The sequence below is a fragment of the Halichoerus grypus genome, chromosome 7 (assembly GCF_964656455.1).
Source record: "Halichoerus grypus chromosome 7, mHalGry1.hap1.1, whole genome shotgun sequence".
NCBI classification, from domain to species: Eukaryota; Metazoa; Chordata; class Mammalia; order Carnivora; family Phocidae; genus Halichoerus; species Halichoerus grypus.
The window spans coordinates 79868213-79893517 of record NC_135718.1 but is presented as its reverse complement, the minus strand read 5'-3'; the positions used below and the strand labels follow the sequence as shown (position 1 = coordinate 79893517).

Genomic DNA, 25305 nt, shown 5'->3' with positions numbered 1-25305 from the left:
TGACTGACTGCTTTTCTCTGGGGACGCACTGAGGATCGGGGCCCTGAGTTCTCGGCTCCTCCAGGGCGGAGATTGGGAGGCCACCATTTTCACTCTCGGCCTCCAAAGCTGTATGGAAAGCTTGCAGGGAACAAAAGCTCCAGAGAGCAAACCCGAGCAGATTACTTAGCCCGGACCGGGCAAGGGCAGGGCAATTCCGCCTCCGGCAAAGGCATTTGGGAACCACAGCAACAGGCCCCTCCCCCAGAAGATCAGTGAGAACAGCCAGCCAAGACCAAGTTCACCGATCAATGAGAACGGCAGAACTCCAGCACTAGGGGAACACTGCACATAGAATCCATTGCTTTTTTACCACGATTCTTTAGTCTTTCAAAGTTAATTTTTTTTTAACTTTTTTTTTTTTGAATTTTTCTTTTTCCCTTTCTCAACCAACATCAATCCCTTTTTTAAAAAACATTTTTATTTTTCATTTTTAGAGTCATATTCTATCCCTTCATAGTAGTTACCCTTATTTTTGGCATAAATTTATAAGTTGTTCTCTCTTTAAAATTTTGAGATAGTTTCTTCTAACAGATCAAAATACACCCTAAATCTCTAGTGTATGGTTTTGTTCTACTCTCCTGCCTGATCACATTCTCTCCCTTTTTCTTCTAAATCCTCTTCTTTCTTTTTTCAAACAACATATCAATTCCTTTTATAAAATTTTTTATAATTTTCATCCTTACAGTCATATTTCATCCCTTCATCATATCAACCCTCATTTTTGTACATATATAAGTTTTTTTTTCTTTAAAATTTTGGGAGGCACTTTATTCTAACGTACCAAAATACACCCAAAATCTAGTGTGTGGCACAGATCTATGCACCAGCCTGATCATATTTGATCATATTCTTTTTTTTTTGTTTTCTTTTGTTCTGTTTTTGTTTACCTTTTTCTTTTTTATTTCTTTCCTTTCTCTTCCCCTGGCTTCAGGTCTTTTCTGATTTGTTTAGAGTATATTTTCTGGGGACGCTGTTACCCTGTTAGCATTTTGTTCTCTCATTAATCTATTCTCCTCTGGACAAAATGACAAGATGGAAAAAATCACCTCAACAAAAAGAACGAGAGGTAGTACCGACTGCCAGGGACCTACTCAATACGGACATTAGTACGATGTCGGATCTAGACTTCAGAATCATCACTTTAAAGATACTAGCTGGGCTTGAAAAAAGCATGGAAGTTATTAGAGAAATGCTTTCTGGAGAAATAAAAGAACTAAAATCTAACCAAGTCGAAATCAAAAAGGCTATTAATGAGGTGCAATCAAAAATGGGGGCACTAACTACTAGGATAAATGAGGCAGAAGAAAGAATCAGTGATATAGAAGACCAAATGATGGAAAATAAAGAAGCTGAGAAAAAGAGCGATAAACAACTACTGGGTCACGAGGGCAAAATTCGAGAGATAAGTGATGCCATAAGATGAAACAACATTAGAATAATTGGGAACCCAGAAGAAGAAGAGAGAGAGAGGGGGGCAGAAGGTATACTGGCGCAAATTATAGCAGAGAACTTCCCTAATTTGGGGAAGGAAACAGGCATCAAAATCCAGGAGGCACAGAGAACCCCTCTCAAAATCAATAAAAATAGGTCAACACCCTGACATCTAATAGTAAAACTTATGAGTCACAGAGACAAAGAGAAAATCCTGAAAGCAGCTCAGGAGAAGAGATCTGTAACCTACGATGGTAGAAACATTAGATTGGCAACAGACCTATCCACAGAGACCTGGCAGGCCAGAAAGGACTGGCAGGATATATTCAGAGCACTAAATGAGAAAAATATGCAACCAAGAATACTATATCCAGCTAGGCTGTCATTGAAAATAGAAGGAGAGATAAAAAGCTTCCAGGACACACAAAAACTAAAGGAATTTGCAAACATGAAACCAGCCCTACAAGAAATCTTGAAAGGGGTCCTCTAAGCAAAGAGAGAGCCTAAAAGCAACATAGACCAGAAAGGAACACAGACAATATACAGTAACAGTCACCTTACAGGCAATACAGTGGCACTGAATTCCTATCTTTCAATAGTTACCCTGAATGTAAATGGGCTAAATGCCCCAATCAAAAGACACAGGCTATCAGATTGGATTAAGAAACAAGACCCATCAATAGGCTGTCTGCAAGAGACTCATTTTAGACCCAAAGACACCCCCAGATTGAAAGTGAGGGGGTGGAAAACCATTTACCATGCTAATGGACACCAAAAGAAAGCTGGGGTGGCCATCCTTATATCAGACAAATTAGCTTTTATTTTTTTTATTTTTTTATTTTTATTTTTTTTTAAAGATTTTATTTATTTATTTGACAGAGAGAGACACATTGAGAGAGGGAACACAAGCAGGGGGAGTGGGAGAGGGAGAAGCAGGCTTCCCGCAGAGCAGGGAGCCCGATGCGGGGCTCGATCCCAGGACCCTGGGATCATGACCTGAGCCGAAGGCAGATGCTTAACAACTGAGCCACCCAGGCGCCCCAGACAAATTAGCTTTTAAACCAAAGACTGTAATAAGAGATGAGGAAGGACACTATATCCTACTTAAAGGGTCTATCCAACAAGAAGATCTAACAATTGTAAATATCTATGCCCCTAACATGGGAGCAGCCAATTATATAAGGCAATTAATAACAAAAGCAAAGAAACACATCAACAACAATACAATAATAGTGGGGGACTTTAACACCCCCCTCACTGATGTGGACAGATCATCTAAACAAAAGATCAACAAGGAAGTAAAGACTTTAAATGACACACTGGACCAAATGGACTTCACAGACATATTCAGAACATTCCATCCCAAAGCAACAGAATACACATTCTTCTCTAGTGCCCATGGAACATTCTCCAGAATCAATCACATCCTAGGTCATAAATCAGGTCTCAACCGGTACCAAAAGATTAGGATCATTCCCTGCCTATTTTCAGACCACAATGCTTTGAAACTAGAACTCAATCACAAGAGGAAAGTCAGAAAGAACGCAAATACATGGAGGCTAAAGAGCATCCTACTAAAGAATGAATGGGTCAACCAGGAAATTAAAGAAGAATTAAAAAAATTCATGGAAACCAATGAAAATGAAAACACAACTGTTCAAAATCTTTGGGATGCAGCAAAGGCAGTCCTAAGAGGAAAGTATATAGCAATACAAGCCTTTCTCAAGAAACAAGAAAGGTCTCAAGTACACAACCTAACCCTACCACTAAAGGAGCTGGAGAAAGAACAGCAAATAAAGCCTAAACCCAGCAGGAGAAGAGAAATCATAAAGATCAGAGCAGAAATCAATGAAATAGAAACCAAAAGAACAGTAGAACAGATCAACGAAACTAGGAGCTGGTTCTTGGAAAGAATTAACAAGATTGATAAACCCCTGGCCAGACTTTTCAAAAAGAAAAGAGAAATGACCCAAATCAACAAAATCATGAATGAAAGAGGAGAGATCACAACCAACACCAAAGAAATACAAACAATCATAAGAACATATTATGAGCAACTATATGCCAGCAAATTAGATATCCTGGAAGAAATGGATGCATTCCTAGAGATGTATCAACTACCAAAACTGAACCAGGAAGAAATAGAACACCTGAACAGACCTATAACCACTAAGGAAATTGAAGCAGTCATCAAAAATCTCCCAAAACATAAAAGCCCAGGGCCAGATGGCTTCCCAGGAGAATTCTACCAAACATTTAAAGAAGAATTAATACCTATTCTTCTGAAACTGTTCCAAAAAATAGAAATGGAAGGAAAACTTCCAAATTCATTTTATGAGGCCACCATTACCTTGATCCCAAAACCAGACAAAGACCCCATCAAAAAGGAGAATTACAGACCAATATCCTTGATGAACATGGATGCAAAAATTCTCACCAAAATACTAGCCAATGGGATCCAACAGTACATTAAAAGGATTATTCACCACGACCAAGTGGGATTTATCCCTGGGCTGCAAGGTTGGTTCAACATCTGCAAATCAATCAACGTGATACAATACATTAACAAAAGAAAGAACAAGAATCATACGCTCCTCTCAATAGATTCAGAAAAAGCATTTGACAAAGTACAGCATCCTTTCTTGATCAAAACTCTTCAGAGTATAGGCATAGAGGGTACATACCTCAATATCATAAAAGCCATCTATGAAAAACCTACAGCGAATATCATTCTCAATGGGGAAAAACTGAGAGCTTTCCCCCTAAGGTCAGGAACGCGGCAGGGATGACCACTATCACCACTGCTATTCAACATAGTATTAGAAGTCCCAGCCACAGCAATCCGACAACAAAAAGAAATCAAAGGCATCCAAATCAGCAAACAAGAAGTCAAACTCTCACTCTTTGCAGATGATATGATACTTTATGTGGAAAACCCAAAAGACTCCACCCCAAAACTACTAGAACTCATACAGGAATTCAGTCAAGTGGCAGGATATAAAATCAATGCACAGAAATCAGTGGCATTCCTATACACCAACAACAAGACAGAAGAAAGAGAAATTAAGGAATTGATCCCATTTACAATTTCACCCAAAACCATAAGATACCTAGGCATAAATCTAACCAAAGAGGCAAAGGATCCGTACTCAGAAAACTATAAAATACTCATGAAAGAAATTGAGGAAGACACAAAGAAATGGAAAAACGTTCCATGCTCATGGATTGGAAGAACAAATATTGTGAAGATGTCAATGCTACCTAGAGCAATCTACACATTCAATGCAATCCCTATCAAAATACCATCCACTTTTTTCAAAGAAATGGAACAAATAATCCTAAAATTTGTATGGAACCAGAAAAGACCCCGAATAGCCAGAGGAATGTTGAGAAGGAAAAGCAAAGCTGGCAGCATCACAATTCCAGACTCAAGCTCTATTACAAAGCTGTCATCATCAAGACAGTATGGTACTGGCACAAAAACAGACACATAGATCAACGGAACAGAATAGAGAGCCCAGAAATGGACCCTCAACTCTATGGTCAACTAATTTTGACAAAGCAGGAAAGAATGTCCAATGGAAAAAAGACAGTCTCTTCAACAAATGGTGTTGGGAATATTGGACAGCCACATGCAGAAGAATGAAACTGGACCATTTCCTTACACCACACACAAAAATAATCTCCAAATGGTTGAAAGACCTAAATGTGAGACAGGAGTCCATCAAAATCCCCAAAGGAGAACACAGGCAGCAACCTCTTCGACCTCAGCCACAGCAACTTCTTCCTAGAAACATCACCAAAGGCAAGGGAAGCAAGAGCAAAAATGAACTATTGGGACTTCATCAAGATAAAAAGCTTTTGCACAGCAAAAGAAACAGTCAACAAAACCAAAAGACAACCGACAGAATGAGAGAAGATATTTGCAAATGACATATCTGATAAAGGGCTAGTATCCAAAATCTATAAAGAACTTATCAAACTCAGCACCCAAAGAACAAAGAATCCAATCAAGAAATAAGCAGAAGACATGAACAGACATTTTTCCAAAGAAGACATCCAGTTGGCCAACAGACACATGAAAAAGTGCTCAACATCGCTCGGCATCAGGGAAATCCAAATCAAAACCTCGATGAGATACCACCTCACACCAGTCAGAATGGCTAAAGTTAACAAGTCAGGAAACGACAGATGTTGGCGGGGATGCGGAGAAAGGGGAACCCTCCTACACTGGTGGTAGGAATGCAAGCTGGTACAACCACTCTGGAAAACAGTATGGAGGTTCCTCAAAAAGTTGAAAATAGAGCTACCCTACGACCCAGCAATTGCACTACTGGGTATTTACCCCAAAGATACAAATGTAGGGATCCGAAGGGGTACGTGCACCCCGATGTTTATAGCAGCAATGTGCACAATAGCCAAAGTGTGGAAAGAGCCAAGATGTCCATCAACAGATGAATGGATAAAGAAGATGTGGTATGTGTGTGTGTGTGTGTGTGTGTGTGTGTGTGTGTGTGTGTGTATATAATGGAATATTATGCAGCCATCTAAAGGAATGAGGTCTTGCCATTTGCACTGATGTGGATGGAACTGGAGGGTGTTGTGCTGAGCGAAATAAGTCAATCAGAGAAAGACATGTATCATATGACCTTACTGATATGAGGAATTCTTAATCTCAGGAAACAAACTGAGGGTTGCTGGAGTGGTGGGGGGTGGGAGGGATGGGGTGGCTGGGTGATAGACATTGGGGAGGGTATGTGCTATGGTGAGTGCTGTGAATTGTGCATGACTGTTGAATCATAGATCTGTACCTCTGAAAAAAACAATGCAATATATGTTAAGAAAAAAAAAAAGAAGAAGATAGCAGGAGGCGAAGAATGAAGTGGGGGAAATCAGAGGGGGAGACAAACCATGAGAGACGATGGACTCTGAAAAAAAAAACAAACTGAGGGTTCTTGAGGGGAGGGGGTGGGAGGATGGGTTAGCCTGGTGATGGGTATTAAAGAAGGCACGTTCTACATGGAGCACTGGGTGTTATGCACAAACAATGAATCATGGTACAGTATATCAAAAACTAATGATGTAATGTATGGTGATTAACATAACAAACAAAAAATTAAAAAAATTAGTTCTGAGAAAAAAATAAAATAAAATAAAGGCTATTGAACTTCTTGATACCTCTCCTGAGGCAAGGAAAACAAAAGCAAAAATGAACTATTGGGACTTCATCAAGATAAACAGCTTCTGCACAGTGAAGGAAACAATCGACACAACTAAACAACGACATTCCGACATTCTTCGGAATGGGAGAAGATATTTGCAAATGACCTATCTGATAAAGGGTAAATGTCCCAAATATATATAAAAAAAAATTGATGCAACTCAACACCCAAAAAACCAATAATCCAGTTAAAACATGGGCAGAAGACATGAACAGTCTTCCAAAGAGGACAGATGGCCAACAGACACATGAATAGATGCTCAACATCACTCATCATCAGGGAAATACAAATCAAAACGACAATGAGATATGACCTCACACCTGTCAGAATGGCTAGCATCAACAACACAAGAAACAACGTGTATTGGCAAGGATGCAGAGAAAGGGGACCCCTCTTCCACTGTTGGTGGGAATGGAAACTGGTGCAGCCACTCTGGAGAACAGTATGGAGGTTCCTCAAAAAGTTAAAAATAGAACCACCCTACGATCCAGCAATTGCACTACAAGGTATCTACCCAAAGGATACAACAATACTAATTCAGAGGGATACGATGCACCCCAATACTTATAGCAGCATTATCAACAATAGCCAAATTATGGAAAGAGCCCAAATGTCCATTGATTAACGAATGGATAGAGAAGATGTGGTATACATATACAACAGAATAGTACTCAGCCATCAAAATGAATGGAATCTTGCCATTCACAATGATGCAGATGGAGCTAGAGCATATTATCCTAAGCAAAATCTGTCAGAGAAAAACAAATACCATTTGATTTCACTCCTAGGTGGAATTTAAGAAACAAAACAGATGAACAAGGGGGGAAAAGAGAGAGGCAAACCATAAAAGAGACTCTTAATGATAGAAAACTGAGGGTTGCTGGAGGGGAGGTGGGTAGGTGATGTGTTAAATGGGTGATGGGTATTAACGAGGGCACTTGTTGGAATGAGTGCATATGTAAGTGATGAATCACTAAATCCTACACATGAAACTAATATTACACTGTATGTTAACTAACTAGAATTGAAATAAAAACTTGGAAGAAAAATATAAAGGAGACTCTTATTCTTGAAGTTCTAATTTAGTGGGACTGGGAAATCTGTATCTGAAAGATTAATATAGGTGATTTAGATGCAAATGTTTTGTAGACCAAACTCTGACACACATCAATTCATTGTTTTATTTCCGGGCTTCAATTTTCTCATCTGTACTATGAGGTAACCCAACAAGATTATTTGTCAGTCCTCACTACTAAAAAAAAAAGTCATGAACTGAGGTGTAATATACTGTAAGATCATGAATTCAAAATTAGATATAAGGATACATTAGATAATTGTACATTTGCCATCTGGTTACCAAAAACAACAAAAATGATTAGAAATTCCAAATGGCAGACTTACTTATGCAAGGCATGGGGAGATTTCAGTGGCTTTGGAAATATTCTTTACAAAGATGTTATTGAAATGCAGTAACAGAGCCATAAAAAGTGGGCCACCTATCCAATAGACCACTTTCTGCTTATATGACAAGTATGAAGGAAAGCCTATCTGCATAATCCATGTATGTGAAAAGATAAGCAGTTCAAAGAGCAAGAATAAAAGGTTTCCTTTAAGGTTGTAATTTCCACACTGTTTCTTTGTACATATAATGAATCATTCTAAATATGCACAGACACCTGGCATGGACATTTGCATCTTTAATTCTAAAAAAATGTCAGGGTAGAGAAGTTCCATACAGAGATAGCCTCTCTGACCTTGGCCTGTATTACTTATTCTTTCCCTGAAACCACAGAGTACTTTATGATCCACAATGCTATGGGAAAGAACTAGCTATGGAGCCTTAAATATAATACTCGGTCTGTTTGAACCACTGTTACCTCATCACCTTGTCCAAAAAATGGAAGAGTTATCACAAAAGAGGGTGTATGTGTGCATGCATTAAATGAGAAACTTTTGAAAAGCATCCTCTTAAGAGTAAGTGCTCAGGGCGTGTGGGTGACTCAGTCGGTTGAGCATCTGACTCTTGACTTTAGCTCAGGTCGCGATCTCAGGGTCATGAGATCAAACCCTGAGTTGAGCTGCCCACTCAGCAGGGACCCTGCTTGATTTTCTCTCTCTCCTTTTGCCTCCGTCCCTCCCCCTGCTTGTGCACATTACCTCAAAAAAAAAAAAAAATGTCTACAAAAAAATAGTAAGTGCTCAAAAAAGTTGGTTACTTCTCCTATATTTCCCCCCCTTTCTTCTACTTCCCTCACCTTCTTTGGAAATTCATTCATTTGATTGTAAAAGAAATATCCCCTATCACTACTAGTGCTCTCTCACCGTTGCTATAAATGCTATTTAGAGCGTAAACTTCTTTTCCTTAAGACAGATAAAGGAGAGTGTGTATTCTTATGTCCTTTTTACTTACCTATATGTTAACTTTTTTTCTATAAGACATGTGTGTAGTCTTGTAATTTGAGTTTTTTAAAACTATTTTTAACTATACTTATAATTTAAAAAATTAACAATCAGAATAAAAATTAGATCTTTTTAAAGGGACGTATAAAATTGATCTTTGATACCAAAGTCTTCAACAAACAAAATCAATGTGCATAACCAACATTTTTAATCAAAAACGATTCAAAAAGAAAATGTTTTAGTACAGATCCAGTGGGTTTTATAAACAAAGCAATGTTTATTGTTAAAAAAAAAAAAAAAAAAAACCTGGAATCTACAGATTTATGGGGAAGACCCAACTAGAAAATGAGGGTTAGTGAGGTAATCATTTTCCTACCTGTGTGACTATTACAAAACCCAAGGAGTCCCCAAAACAAAGCAGTTCCCCTTTCAAACAATGTTCTGCACATATCACTCAAAAATGGGTCCTGTTATTCCCAAATCAAAATGGCTCCTGATGTAGAATGAGGACACTTTAGGTGTCTGGTAGTTTGGAACATGTACTGGGTAGGAATGTTTTTTTTTCTGAACTTGAAGCTTGCCTGTATTCTTTGAGTCATGAGTTAAATTCCATGTGGGCAAGATTTATGATTCCTAAGGGTCTGATTTGACAACTGAACCCTCTGTGTAACACAGGAGTAAATTAGAGTCTCTTTCTACCATGTGTCCTAACCCATGCTCCCAACATGTCTGCCATGAATCTTACATTCATGATCCCCTAATGTTTGCAATTTAATGCATGTGCCTATATGCACTCATATCTCATTCCATGCATGAGTACCATATATTTGACTGTTTTTGAGCTTTATAAAAATAACAGCATGCATATTCTTCTGCAACTTGCACCTTTTGATTGGTATTGTATTTGAGATTTACCCAATTCTTCCATGTTTACATACATAAATGTAGTTCATTTCCTCTCTTTGCATATTATCCCATTATATGAATATATTTGATATATATTTATAGATATTATATATTATATAATTCATTAATTCTTCTAGAGATGGCACTGTGTTTTAGATTTAAATATCTAATTACTGTTCTATCTCTTCATTTCCAGATATATTTTTCTTGACTTAGTGCAATGGTTGGGGCGTCTAGTTCCACACTGAACAGAAATGGTGATAATGTGCATCTTTATCTTGTTCTTGATCTAAAAGGAAGGGCTTTGGGGCACCTGGGTGGCTCAGTCAGTTGGGCATCTGCCTTCAGCTTGAGTCATGGTCCCAGGGTCCTGGGATCAAGCCCTGCATCGGGCTCCTTGCTCAGCAGAGAGCGTGCTTCTCCCTCTCCCTCTGCCTGCCACTCCCCCTGCCTATGCTCTCTCTCTCAAATAAATAAAATCTTAAGAAAAACAAATAAATAAAAAGTAAAAGGAAGGGCTTTTCATGTTTTACTCTTATGCATCCATATACAAATAAAATTTCCATAATTTTCATATTTAACAAATATCATGTTAAGCCAATTTGTTTAACCAACATGCTTAAATACATGTTAATTCTAAGCAAAGCCATGTAGTTTTAAATGGCATTTAATGAACGAGAACTTTTGAATCACATTTTTTTCTAATGGTAGCATACAACGCATGTTGAATAGAATCAAAATCAAAATACATTTGAATTATTATTGGAACTCTGAAATTTTGTCTACCAATCCTATTCAGTTTTGGTACAATTTATGTATGGAGACAGTACATTTTTTGATGTAACACAGCTACAGCTTTTATCCAAGATATTTTTCATTGCTCTGTTGTGAATTCTTGGGAGGTTTATAGTTCACTGCTGGGGGGAATGGAACGTCAAGTTTCCAGGCAACTGGGATATATAGAGAACTAACTCAGCTTCTAGATGAGTCCTTTAGACATCACTGCAAGCATGGTGCCCAAGTTGTAAAAAATCACGTTGTGTAGGTTTAAGGGGGGGGAAATAAATATTTCAGAGTTTTTCTCTTTGTGTTCATATGCTTCACAGGAGAATAAAAACAGTTTTACATGTCAATAAATGTCTTGAACTGGGGAAATCCATTGGTAACTCTAGCCACCTGTTGCATGTCTTAAAACGTGTTCTAAGGAAAAGCCAGTTCAGTGGAAACAAGGAAATCATCTTCTCCGGGGTTATCCTTCATAAGTTTTAAATGCATATGAAAACAAATTTACATCTGTATACCTGAAGCAAAGCATACAGCTTAAGAAAATTCCAGTTCCACAACTTATTTGCCTGCTTACTTGAAGGCACTCTTGTTAATTTTCTCTCCTCTTCCTTCCACTGGGACTTAAGCGTGTTCATCTCCTGCTTCTTAGGATTTAATATACTTGATTCCAATATATGTGTAACAGAATTAATAGAATTAATATACCAATATACCATCTATTATTTATCATATAATTAATATAATTAAAAATCATAGAAGCTAAGTTGTATGACATGAAAAACTAGCCTTAGAAAAATCTATGGCTGGTTTAAAAAAAAAAAAAAAACATCTTGAGTGTGTCAAAAGAGTCTAACATATTCTTACTACTTGTCTCCCAGAATCCCCATGGTGCTCTGAAACACTGCCAAGGGAATGGGTTCCTGTGGTGTGTTTCCTCACTATTTCCTTTTATACATATTACAAAACTCATAAAGCAGCACCACTAATGCAACTCTTTGCAACTGAAACTGGTTACAAACAGCAGCTTCTTTTAGGTAGTGCTTGAAATTTACAGTTATGGGGTAATCACAAAAGTCTGTCAGAAATTCATCTTAAACGGATAAATGTATCATTCCATGATAGCAAAGGATTAGCACTGTAATAAAGAAAAAATAAATCCAGATTGTCAGGACAAAAAAATCCCCCTGTGACCTACTGAATCATTTATATCCACGAGGATTTTCAATTTCCCTGATTCTTTAGTAAATGTTAAGAAATAAAACAGCAAATGGTAAAGCTCCAACACTTTATACACAAACCACAAAATGTTAAGGTTCCTTAGCCTCTAACATTGGAAAATTCAAAATACAGTCTTAAGTGTAACTGTGGTCAGTCATGTCATTTCTTGATGTCTGTAAGATGCAGGCACCTGACATTTCTCTGTATCCCAGGCTTTCTGCTATCAGTCAAAAAAAAAAAAAAAGGTATGCTACAAGCACAAATAATGCTGTCTTCACTTTAGTGTGACAGATCATTGGTGTAAACACTGACACGTTCTTGATTCAAAATCAGTCCAGAGAGGGTTATCGGAAAGGTGATCCAACAAAATTTATAATCTTTCACCTATCCTATCCACTGTGGCTCTGTACATCTCTCTTTCCTATTTTAGTATAAGCTATAAAGTCCCAGAGGCAGTCATATTTGTTAAATTAGAACAAACTTACTTACATTTTAAAAAACTATTTAACATTTTTATTTATTTACTTTTTAAATTATCTCTACGCCCAACATGGGGCTTGAACTCAGGACGCTGAGATCAAGAGTCACATGCTCTACCAATGGAGCCAGCTAGGTACCCCTAAACTTACATTTCAAAGTAACAATTATAAAAATGAAAACTGCTGTATAAATCCCCTTCTACCAGCATTTCCTTTCCTATTGCTTACTGTACTTAGTACATACAAATTCCTCTTAAGCATCCCTTACGATGAAGCAAAATAAGTTCTAATCATTAGTTATAGGGGAAGGACACTTAAACACAAAAATGATTATGACTTCACTGTTGAAAGAACTGAAAGGTATTTTTTAGAGTATTAGAGCATTCATCTACACAAATTCCCATTTTCCAATTTAGTTTATTATTTCATTTTTAAATATAAGTTAAAAGACTTATAATACTGATAACTAAAAAAAATATAAAGGGATAAATTATGATTTTTCATTCCTATCCCTGGGTCCACCCCCTATTTATTCCTTCCCCTGTAATTTACCACTGCTAATAGTTTCTCAGTATCCATTCAACATTTCTTTATGAAGACACAAAAAAACGTGAGTGTATTTATACCCTTGTTGTCCTCAGAGTGCTAAGCAACTTGTCTAAGGACACTGAGACTTGTAAGTTTCCTAGCAGGAGTCACACTTGGGCCATCTCATTTCAAAGCCCAGGTGTTTCAAGATAGCAATGTTACTGCTCCTAATCACTAGAGGGAGTTTTGGGGGGTTTTGAGTTTTCTTTTCCTGTTGAGAATTTTTTAAGCGACCTTAGTCTTTTTCTTGTTGAATTATAGAAATTATGGAAATCTTCCCATTTAGGCAGACATATCAGTGGCATCTAGCACCGTGGTTATTAAATTACAGAACAGAGGCTATTTTCTGATCTTCAGAGTTACAGTTTTTCTTCCTCCGGCATGATTTTTGGGAGATCCATTCTCAAATATTTCTCTCTCAAGACCCTGTGCGTGTGCGTCTCCAGGGGTGGCTGATGCACCCCAGGACCCCGCCCCACTGTGTATCACCCTCATGCTGCCGGGGCTTACCGTTCCTTTGCTGATGATAAAGAAGGTGTCCCCTCTTGCACCTTGTCTGATGATATATTCCCCATTCTCATAGTGAGTCTGAAAAATAGAAACAGCAACAGAAAAAAAAAACATTAAGGAGTAATATAACAAAAGCTCAGTCTCTTCAAGTATCAGCCCTGCAGGGATGCATTCATCCTGATGGAGTTTTACCCAAGCCCAGAATCCATTATGATTTAAGAATGAGTAATAGTCAATGAACGGAATAATTACAGAGAAATCATTTTTATCGCACTCATGTTTAAAACTATTTTGTTACTGCCATTTTTTCTGGACGATTATAATCAGATCTTTACATTCATTCACTTTAATAGTTGGGTAAAAATATTCTTTTCTCCCATCAACTGAGCATGAACTAAAACAGCAGAGCTGCTAATTAAACTAGTCTTTTCATAATATTTTGTCATTTTCATTTTGTTTCAGTATTCTTGTAATGATTGATAGGCTTTTTTTTTTTTTTTCTTGAGTAATTATTGTGGTGTCTCAAGATCTTCATTTTGAAACCAGGATGATTTTTGGTGTGGGTTAGATGGCCCTAGTTACTTTTTAAGGCACAGCTTCATGCTTTAACGTCCTTGTTTCAGCAATTTAGATTTGGCCCTGTCAGACGGAATGTCTTCATTTTATGGACTGAATTCTGGTCCAGCATCTGCGAGCTCATCAACTAGCAAATGAGAAGCAAGATAAGGCTGCAAGAGGATGATCACAGTCAGTGCTAGGATGTGGACACAGTCACTAGGTCCATTCCCAGGGTAAAGATTACTTCTGCAATGAACAAAAGTAATTTCTATAAGGCGATGTGGGAAAAAAAGTATATTGCTGGGTCAGGAGATATAACAGGAAAAATGAGACTGTGCCATCTGGCCACATTCTTCTCTGCAGCTTAGCAAGGGAACCATTTTTGGGGAAAGAAAACATTACTTTACACACTCCTTAGGAAACAGATTTCATGGTTTGCATGTCGCAGTTACGAGGCTAACAGCTGTGATTTGTCCTTATACTTCAATACCATGTTCCTTAATACTGTTGTCGATGCCTTAATATTGTTGTCTCTTCACTGTTGACATTGCCTTTTGTTAGCACTTGACATTGAGGACAACCATCTCCTTCTTTGCATATCTAGAAAATTAACATACTACCTAATCTTACCTTTTTTTTAATTCATAACAAGTTTTAAAAATAGGATTATAGAATGCATATTCTTCAACTGACTTATTTCACTTAACAAGATACCCATGCTCCCCTGTCACTTCTTGCTATTTGGGAAAGGAAAGATCTTTAGTACATGCAGGTGTGAAAAGCAACGATCACAAGAGTCTTCTTTCCTGTATCAGTTCCACAAACATCTCTGTGTGCCTCTGAGTCAGGCCTGGCTGTAGGCACTGATGAAACAAAGACAAGATACAAAAATCTCAAAGTAGCACTATCCACTGGATCTTTCTCCGAGGGTGGCAATGGTCGATAGCCACACCGTCCAATACAGCAGCCTCTAGCCACATGTGGCTACTGAACAGTAAAATGTGGCCAGTGTGATTAAGACACCGCACATTTAGCTCATGGCCAGTAGCTACTGTATTAGCATAGGTAGTAATACGGCAGACAAGGGAGGAGTTACAATCTATACTAGTAGGGTAGGGGGGCAGGCTGGAGCATCTTTCCCCTCTCCATGAATGGAGCTCCATTAGTAAAATTCAGGACCTCTCTCTTCCCTTCCCCACTCTGTACACCAGAGGAGGTGGTGTGGCTTACTTGACTGGTGCATTTGGAAGCCATCAGCTAGGTATGGTCGCCTTAGCCCCTAGTCTCTGTTGTGGGGGTGAGCTCCCCACAGAGGCAGACATTCTCTGTGGCTTCTCCAGGGGAAGCAGAATGAAGCTGCCTCTGCCGGGCCTTTGCCCCAGGGCAAGTATGTCCACCCAAATAACAGGCCCGGTTCGGGAAGGCTGTCTGGCTCTGACACCTAAGCCACATTCCCTAGCCTTGATTTTTTATCATTAGCAACAACAATATATTAGTTCCATTTACCTTAGTCTTTGTCATATTTCTCACTTGTTTCCTAATCCAAAACCTCTCAAAACCCCCCAAATAATCAAGTGTGCAAGCTATATTTTATGTTGGTAGGGCTTATGTACTGTCTGTTGTATTGTCTCACTCTTTCCCCAGGGCTTCCCCATGGAGGAGATTCTTAAGCCCCAACAGAAGTATGAGGAACAAGTTACAGGATGTTGAGCAGGAGAAAGCCTCTCCAAAAAGAAGAGAATTAGCAGCTTATTATGCCCACATAATAGCAGCAGGAATACTATTATTTTGGAAAAAGTAGAAAAATACAAATAAAAAAACACCAAATGTGGAAGAATCCTGAGCTCATCTGAATGGCTCATTCTTCTTACTTATCTCCTTAAAAGCATATTCCTACCCAAAGATTGTCATTTCCTTTTAAAAAGCCAAAATTATTTGTACTATATTAAAAAGTATGAAGGTAAGGGTTTCTCAGGCACACCACCACTGACATTTTGATGCAGACAATTCTCTGCTGCTGGGAGCTGTCCTGGACATTCAGTTCAGCTGTAGGATATTTAGTGGCTTCCGTGGCCTCTACCCACTCAATGCCAGTAGCACTTCCAGTCCCAGTTGTGGCAACCGAAAGTGTCATAAGACATTGTCAATTAACCTGTTGGGGGCAAAACTGCTCCCAGTTGAGAATGTCTGCCCTAAATCTTTCGTGGTTTTCTGGACCTGAAATAGCAATTTATTATTTCTCTTGATACTGTGTGCTAGATGATTCTGACTTCCCACGGTGTCAGCTTGGATCAGTGAAAAGTCTAATGCCTCACTCTTGGGGTGAGCATTTGGTGCTGGTCTCACACCCGTGACTGTCAGCTTCTATGCTCCTCCACATGGGCCTCCCCCTGGGGCTGCCCAGTCTCCTTCATAGCAGGGTGGTCTGGGGGAGAGCCACCTTCTTACACGGCGGCTGGCTTCCAAGGGTGCAAAAGCAGAAGGTGCCAGGCTTTCCCAAGGCTCAGACTGTGCCCATGGGCATTGAAGCCCCACAGAGGATGCAAGGTACTAACAGCTACTGCTCTTTTGCTTCACGGACCTCGCCGCCTGCCTCCTTCCTTGCATTATGTCTGTTCTCTTCATACCCCTTTTCCTGATGTTCCTTGAACACCCAGACCCATCTCAGGGTCTCTGCACAGGCTCTGCCCAGTGCCTGAGATGTCCCTGCACCCCAGAGAGCTCAGAAGGAGCTATCTCAGGACAGGAAGGTTCGCAGAGGGCTGAATGACAGGAGCGTGGGCATCAAGGAAGGCTGAAGGTAAAGCAGGATTATCAGATTCTGCTGAGAGCTGGGGCCGTGGCTTCTGAGAAGGAAGGATCCACTGCCAACCCCAGCCTAGTTCAGAGAGAGCCTGACCTCTCTCTTCTCTACCCTTGGGTATCCCACTGGGGCTCCCCATTGGCTGAGTTCAGCTGAAAGGGGACAGGGGAGTCCTCCCATTCAGGTCAGCCTCTGGACAGAAAGAAGGACCCAGGAAAAGTGAAAAGCAGGCCTTGGGGCAGGTGGACTGCATCAGCTCCATGGTTAACAGATCATTCACTCACTTCTCAATCATCGCCTCCACTAGAATGTCAGCTCCACGAAGAAATTTTTATGTTCCCTGTTGTTTCCCTGCACTGAGAAGAGCACCTGGGTGTTCTCCTAAACACTCATCAAGTAAATGGCTTACATGGTAAAGGACATTGAGTGCCCCGCAGAGCAAGGGCCCTCCACAGGTTTGCCCTCAGGAGATGGGTTCACTGCTCCAGGCATCACAATGGGGTCAGAGGCAGAGAAAGCAGTCTCTCATCTCACAGCACCTTCTGGGGAAGGAGTGCCAAAAGCCCTGGCAACTGCCCCCATAGGTCTCCTTTGAGTCGCGTGTCCTGAATGCCTGGCAAGACGAATTTGGAATGCTCCAAATGGTTTTCGTTTCTCAATATCACTCCATGGTGCCAGCAAGAAAACTGCTCAAAGGAAACCAAACCTCTAGCAGCGGGAAAATGGGAAGAAAGGACTGCAGAGGCACCCAAGAGCATATCTACTTCATGGACCGACCCAAGAGTCTCCAAAGGGTCAGGACCTAGATGGGGGTGGGTGTGGAAGAAGGGCGGATAAAAGCGGGGTGCTAGACTGTGGAAAGGGAAGACTCAAGTCATGCTAGAGGTCTTCACAGACCCACTGAGCTGTGGGAAAGTAGAGGGAGGCAGCCTCCCGGGAGACCGTCCAGAGCAAGTAGGAAGAGATTCAGGGTTTCAGTGGGCACCTCAGGGTCAGGAGGCATAGCTTCGAGGTGGACTTGCAGGCAGGATGTCCCATTCCCAGAGCACATACCAGCAGAGGCGAGGTGAGCATGGGCCAAGCCATTGTGGAAGAGATGGAGGGTGGTGTCCAAGGATGCCCAAGGGGGAACTTTAGGGCATCTTCCAGCCTTGAGATGCCGTGATTCTCTGACAGGTTGTATTTCCCAAACATGGCCACCAGAAAGTTTCACTCCACAAGCTCTCCTGCGTGGTGACTTGGCCGTTCTCCTATTAAGAGCTGGAGTCTACCTTCCCTCCCCTTGAAACCAGGGGCCTCAGCAGCTCTTCTGTGACAACAGCCGGCGTGGAAGCGATCTGCATGACTTCCGAAGTCATCCTAGAAAACGCCTTCTAGGGGTGCCTGGGTGGCTCAGTCGTTAAGCGTCTGCCTTCGGCTCAGGTCATGATCCCAGGGTCCTGGGATCGAGCCTGGCATCGGGCTCCCTGCTCCGGGGGAAGCCTGCTTCTCCCTCTCCCACTCCCCCTGGTTGTGTTCCCTCTCTCTCTGTCTCTGTCAAATAAATAAAATCTTAAAAAAAAGAAAGAAAAGAAAAGACCTTCCAGCTTCCACTGGTTCTCAGGAGTCTCTGTCCTGGAACCCAGCAGCACGCTTGAGAAGCCTGAGCTGCACCTGGGGGTGACGTGTAAGGGACCCGGTTGATGGAGCCACCCACACGCAGTCTGAGTCACCTCAATCACTGCAGTCAGCAGGGAGACACCTGAGTGCAGGACACTCCCAACTGGGTCGAGTCTCAGCATTTAATTTCCCCATTTGAAGTCCCAAATGTCAGGGAGCAGAGACGAGCCATCCCTACTGTGTCTGAATTCCTAACCCACAGAACATAATAAACACAATAAAATGGTTCTTATCTTAGGCAGCTGTGTTTTGGAGTGGTTTGCGACACAGCAACTCATCACCCAAACCAGACCCCTTGGGGGCTGCACCCCACCTGCTCCTGGCAGCTCTGGCCCTGGGAGGTCCTGGAGTTCAGAGCCTGCCATCACCTTCCTCCCCACTCTTAAGGTCTTATCGGAGAGAGGAGGGGAGAGTCCAGGACAGAGCCCAGCCAGTTTTCAATCCCTCACACAGTGGGCAAAGCACGCTCATGGTCCTTATCTTGTGGCGATTTCACAATAACCCTAGGAGGGCTTCCATTAGGGAAGCTGAAGCAAACAGCTTAAATGACTGGCCCAAGGTCCCACCACTAATAAAAGGTGCGAGGAGCTGGTGTGAAGGATGGGTTGGTCCCTCCTACCTCCCCCGCCCCCACCTCCTCCACCCCCCACCTGTGGCTGGGCAATTTGGTGTGGGCAATTTGGTGTGGGCAATAACTGTCTTTTTTTAGGTTGCAAAGAAGAGATGTATCCAAGTCACCTTCAGTGTCAAACAAAAAGATGGGTCGCAACTCCCCCCGTTGTAAGCCACAGGAAATCCAACTGCAACTGGCAAAATGGGAAGGTACTGAGTCACAAAACGGCATAGTCCAAAGTCAGTGGTGTTCAAAATAGCTGAATCCAGGAGTCACATCATGGCCCTAGACAAGTCTCCTCCCTCCCTCGCAGCTCTGTCTGCCTCGTGTAGCTTCCCATGAGGGCCTGGGGTGTGCTCCACGGCAGTGAGCACCCCCGTTCCCCATGCTCCAGACCAGCGGGCTCTTGCAGACCCATCAGACCCCGTCCCAGAGATTAGACACTTTGACAGGAACATCTCGAGTCTATGTAATTGGTGGAAATTGTCTAATGACCCTCTTAATATCACTGACTTGGTAACTTGACACACCGTCCTATCAGTTATTCCAGGTTATCTGCACGGGCATTGGCTGTACGTTTTTCCAGGCTGTGTAAGCTCCTAGAACTCAGAGTCCAGAGAAGAGCCGAGGGGACAGTGGCCAGAGGTGGTGCAGGTTTGTAAAAGCTGACGTCCATGGTGTTGTCAAACCAGGACTCCTGACTGCCATCCCGAAATGTTTAATTGCACCCGAGGGGAAGATGATCGTACGTGCTGATGCTTCGAGTGTCTAATTATGTTCATCAAATGCAGGCAGTTTCATTGTTTTTTGAAGGTCACTTGGCAGCTCTGCCATTTTCTTATTTCAAATTAAATCATAGAAAAATACAGCATTTAGAATGAGCGGAAACCTGAGCAATTAGGCAGATTGCTTTAAAGGTTTCCATAGTCATTAGGAGAAAAGCCAAACTCCTTAACACTGCCTGCAAGACCATATACGGTCTGCTCAGTGTCTCCCTTTCCAACCTCCTCTCACTCCTGCTCACTTTGTCTTCCAGCTGCACTGGATGACCCACCCCTTGGGTCCGTTTCTCATCCGTGCCATGCTCCCTTCCTCCCGCCTGGCACAAGCACCCCTGCTGCACCCCACTGCTTCTCACCTCCTTATGGCCTACTTCCCTCTCCCATCCTAGCTTTCCCCGAACACACTCTGGCTACACCAGCTCTCCCATTCTATGATTTTACAAAGCCACACAACTTTATTGCATTGCTCTTTGCTGAGCTTGTGGGTACTTACTTGTAGGACTGGTTTTTTTTTTAAGATTTTTTATTTATTCATTTGAGAGAGAGAGAGCACCATGAGAGCACGAGCAGGGGGGAGGGGCAGAGGGAGAAGCAGGCTCCCTGCTGAGCAGGGAGCCCGACGTAGGACTCGATCCTAGGACGCCAGGATCATGACCTGAGCCGAAGGCAGATGCACAACCAACTGAGCCAGGCAGGCATCCATAGGATTGTTTTTAATAATGTTTTCCACCAGATTTTAAATGTGTCCGAAGCAAGGATTGTGTCTGGTTTTGTTCACCTTGTAACATCCTCAGTGTCTAAGACAATGCTGGAGATAGAATAAGGACTTGAAAACAGTAATTACAGGAATGAAGTAGCCCTCCTTAATCCCCAGCTTGCTAGCACCGCCCACCGTCAATCCATTAGAAAGGCCTCTACCTTCAATACCCGTGCCAAGCCCAGCGGTCTCTCACTGGTTCCACGGTTGACGCCCTAGTCCAAGCCAGAACCGCACCTTGGACTTCTGTAATGTCCTCCATCTGGCTTCCCTGCTTCAGCCCTTGCCCCTCACCGCACCCCACCCCACTCCATCTGTTCTTCTCTCTGCAACCAAAGTGGCCTTGCAAATAGCGTATTAACTGAAATCACTCTACAGCTGAAAACCCTCCAGTGGCTTCTTGTTGCTGTTAAAATCATAAACTACTTACGATGGCTCCCACCTCGTCCTCATCCATTCCCACATCTCGCCCACCCAGGTTCAGTTTCAAAATCGCTGGCTTGGGCGCCTGGGTGGCTCAGTTGGTTAAGCGACTGCCTTCGGCTCAGGTCATGATCCTGGAGTCCCTGGATCGAGTCCCGCATCGGGCTCCCTGCTCAGCGAGGAGCCTGCTTCTCCCTCTGACCCTCCCCCCTCTCACGTGCTCTCTCTCTCATTCTCTCTGTCTCAAATAAATAAATAAAATCTTTAAAAAAAATAAAAAAAATAAAAAAAAAAACAAAATCGCTGGCTTTTCTCCCCGTGCCTTGTACTCACCAGACCGGACCCATCCCCAGAGCTCTGCATTCAGGACAGCCTGTCTAGGACACTCTCCTCAAGGTCCCTGTCATGGTCTTGTTCTTATCATTGGGTCTCAACAAGGCCTTTCCAGACCACTCCGAGCACGTGCCTCTACCTCACTCGCTTTCTGCCCATTATCCCTGTTCTGTGTGCGGTTTCTCCGTGGCTGCCAAATTGCTGCTGGCCATTCTCCTGACCGCGTGAGCACAATCACAGCGCCACTGAGCCCCCCGTGAGAAAGGCCTTCTTCCACACCTTCCAGATTGGAAACCATGTTTCTTTTGTGTTTGCTCCCTGGACTCTTCCCCCATTACCTACCACTCAGAGGGTTTAGGAGATTTTATATTCTTTCCATTGTTTCACTTAGAACAATGCCAAGCACAAAGGAGGAATGCAATATAGAATCTAGATAAAGGACAGATTTGGTCCAGACCCTTCTTTTTGAATGGGGGAGCAGAGTTATGAACCGCAGAGCAGAGAGCTGGACAGAGAAAGAGAAGTGACAGCATATCTACATGGAAACAATCTATCGCCCCCAAGGCAGTAACTGCTGAGTTAGGAAAAGCCAGTCTTCTCCTTGCTACTGGAAAGAAGGGGTATAGCTTTGGTTGTTAATCCGTAGGTCTCTGGATTCTCAGAATTCAACACTAATATGTAAAGGTCCATTTAGACTTTTTAAAACCCTCCATATACTTGCTGACTCTCAGCAGGAGGCTCAGTGCGACACTGGAGGTGGCACCTGGAGGATTTGGGAGGTGCCCCCTGCGAATTTGCATGACTCCTCTCTACTTTTCAGATCGGACCCCATTACTGATACCAAAGACGCTGTGTTTTAGCTGCTGGTTTTATTTTCAGGCCCACTGTGACACGTAATCTGTAACTGAATCTCCATTATTAGGAACTAATACACAATGTACCATCCTGAAGTAAATTCTCAGCTGAGTTAGTTAGTTATTTCAGTCAGAAATTATGTCAATTTTGTCCCTTTATACATGAGTTTAAGATTGGAGTTATCCTTCAGTCTTTATTAGAGCATGGAACATCTATTAACTGACACTGTCCTAACAGTTAAGGCGCAGGTAACAGAGACCACTATAATTGTTATTGATTAGAAAGATAGCAACAGCAAGCAGGAACCACCTTCATGTGCCTGGATGCATTTAATAAAGCCTTTGAACAGGGAATGACACCTGGAAAATTAGTGAGTTAAGAACAGTAGGAGTCTTGAGTCATGATTCCTTCCTCATTTGTTCAGAGCATAGTTTTATCTTAGAGGAAGAGTAGGACATCAGGTAGAAGAACAACCTTCTTGGAAATACTGGTATCTGCCTTTCTGGATCCTCAGCCAGCCACATCCTCAAAGGAAATTCTTCCCTCTCCTTGATACCTCAGATTTACTTCAAAGACAAGAGCTCTTAACGGAGAATACGATCACCATACAGCTTGATCCGTCAAAAAACATGCCAGTGAGGCAGGCAACAGACAAGGTATTTCTTGGTCCCAGACTTCTCTATTTGGCAGAACTCTGTCCATTAGAGATGTCTGGACTGAGATTACCTATGCTGACAAGAAAGACTGACAGCTAGTCATTATAAGAACATATAACTTTCCACATTGCAAACCACCAGCAATCAAGGATAGCAATCTGAAGTCTTCGGTGAAATCTGCTGGGGAGGAAATGATCACATCTGTCAATCAGAATTTTCTGCTTCTCTTCCCCCATCCATGGTCACCATGGATTTCATCGCAGAACAAGTGCTCTACTAACAACGGACAGTATGTGCACTCCAGGTAGGTTTTCATAAATTGGCATTTTCTTCTCTCAGATCAGTAATTATCAAGGGGGTATGTTCTTTTATGAAGCATTTCCTCAGATAATATTTAACCCCACTAAGACTACAATTTTTGCTGACTCTCCTTCCTACCTCTAAAGGAAAATTAACTTTTCCTCACACCACCATTTACAAATTAACCAGAACACCAAAAGAACAAATAGAAGCCTGGAACACTCTTTTTAACAGCTTCCCTTCACACCATCACCACTGTCCTGTCCCCACCAAATGGACATCTGGGATAATCATCTCTCTATTATAGAGTCTTTCTATTTCAATGCCATGCCTTGCCTTCTACTTAGGACGTCCCTTATTTATAACCAGTACTTTTTCACACTTCTCAGGCTGGACAACAATTTGGCTCCAAGGCTGCTCAAACGAAGCCATAAAATCCTCCTGCACCAAGACTGAACTCCAGGTCCACATGAAAGACATGCCCTTGTTAGGAGTTTGGCCATTCACTAATTTCAACCAGTATCATTTATCTGTACTTTCTATGAATGAGACATTGTACTTGGCACTGAAGCTACAGAGATACCCAAGACACAGTCCCTCAGTTGGGACGCAGCATGTGGTTCAAGAGGTCCTCACCCCAACCCCCAGCACTGTCATCACACTGAGGGGGAGAACGGCAGTATGAAAGGAGTGCTCTTGAGGGGCTGACTCAAAGGGCCCCCAGAGAACCCAAGTTTAGGCAGAAAATGTGGCCTTTTCATCAATACAATAGCTCAGACTTCTAGATAGACAGCCTGCCTAGCACTGCCCCTCAAGGCCCCACACCAGCCTAGCTCACCAAGACATTTTAAGACACAAATAGCTGGGTGATGAGTCTGCCACTTCCACTGCTGAGGATCTGTGTCTACCCAGCTGTCCCTTGGCACATTCCTCCATGTCCTTGATGAAACATTCTTCAGTGGCCTGTGACACTGTTTATCAAAGTCCTCCACCTTGAACTTTGCCTTAGGGTCCTGTGATATATTCCAGCTCCCAGGAGCTTAGGCTCTGTCCTTACTACCTGACTCATTACATTTCCATTTGCCTTGATGGTGCTATGAAGATTCTGTCTCTACTGAGGCACCCAATGTACTTGAAACCCAAGGACTGATGTATACGTCAGCTGGACCACACTGGATTAGAGAAACATTGTGGGAACAGAATATCAAGCAGCCCTGTGTGTAGTCCTGACCGGCTCCGTATGGTCAGATCCCGAGGACATCTTGGCTTGTAAATCATCCCTGCCTTAACAACGTACTGGGGCAGATTCTTACTAGCTTCCGCCCTGATGAAAAGGACAGGTATAAAATCCCTGGGGCCAGAAGTCCTGGGACAGTATAAGCTTATCTTAGAAAATTAATTCATGGGCACCTCGGTGGCTCAGTCCGTTAAGCATCTGCCTAAGGCTCAGGTCATGATCCTGGGGTCCTGGAATCGAGCCCTCCATCGGGCTCCTTGCACTGCAGGGAGCCTACTTCTCCCTCTCCCTCTGCCTGCCACTCTTCCTGCTTGTGCTCTCTCTCTGTGTGTCAAATAAGGAAATAAAATTAAAAAAAAATTAATTCGTGACTTATACCGGGATATATCAAGACAATAGGCTTCCTGAAAGTCAGAATTAAGATCCCCTGCAGAGCAGTGGGCCCAGATGTAGCTTTTTAAAAGAACTGACAAGACTGTCACCATGATGAACAGGAACTCCTGGCAGCTTTGTGTCTTCGTGGAGTCCAAGGAACCAAGGAAAGCCATTCCTCCATCGGCTGTGTGCCCCTTGCTCAATGCAATCCATTAAACAAGTCACGAAATTCTGTTAGTGGATTATAAGCAGCAATTTTTTTAAATGGAATAGAACAAAACTGTCCAAGACATCAACAGAAAGTGAAGGTAGCGTGATTTATACAAGTTTTACATGTGTGTGCAAATGAATACTTAGGTGCGTACTAGGCCC

General features: G+C 42.1%; 1 protein-coding gene across 2 annotated transcripts in view; it reads right to left on the bottom strand.

The window, feature by feature from the left end:
* The window catches only part of PRKG1 (protein kinase cGMP-dependent 1), a 1234019-nt gene that overhangs the window by 218043 nt on the left and 990671 nt on the right, over positions 1–25305 (bottom strand). For both annotated transcript variants that reach the window (XM_036123403.2, XM_036123402.2), the window contains exon 6: positions 13583–13660. In XM_036123403.2, coding sequence (XP_035979296.1) covers positions 13583–13660 — 78 coding nt within the window. The remainder of the gene's footprint in view (positions 1–13582; positions 13661–25305) is intronic.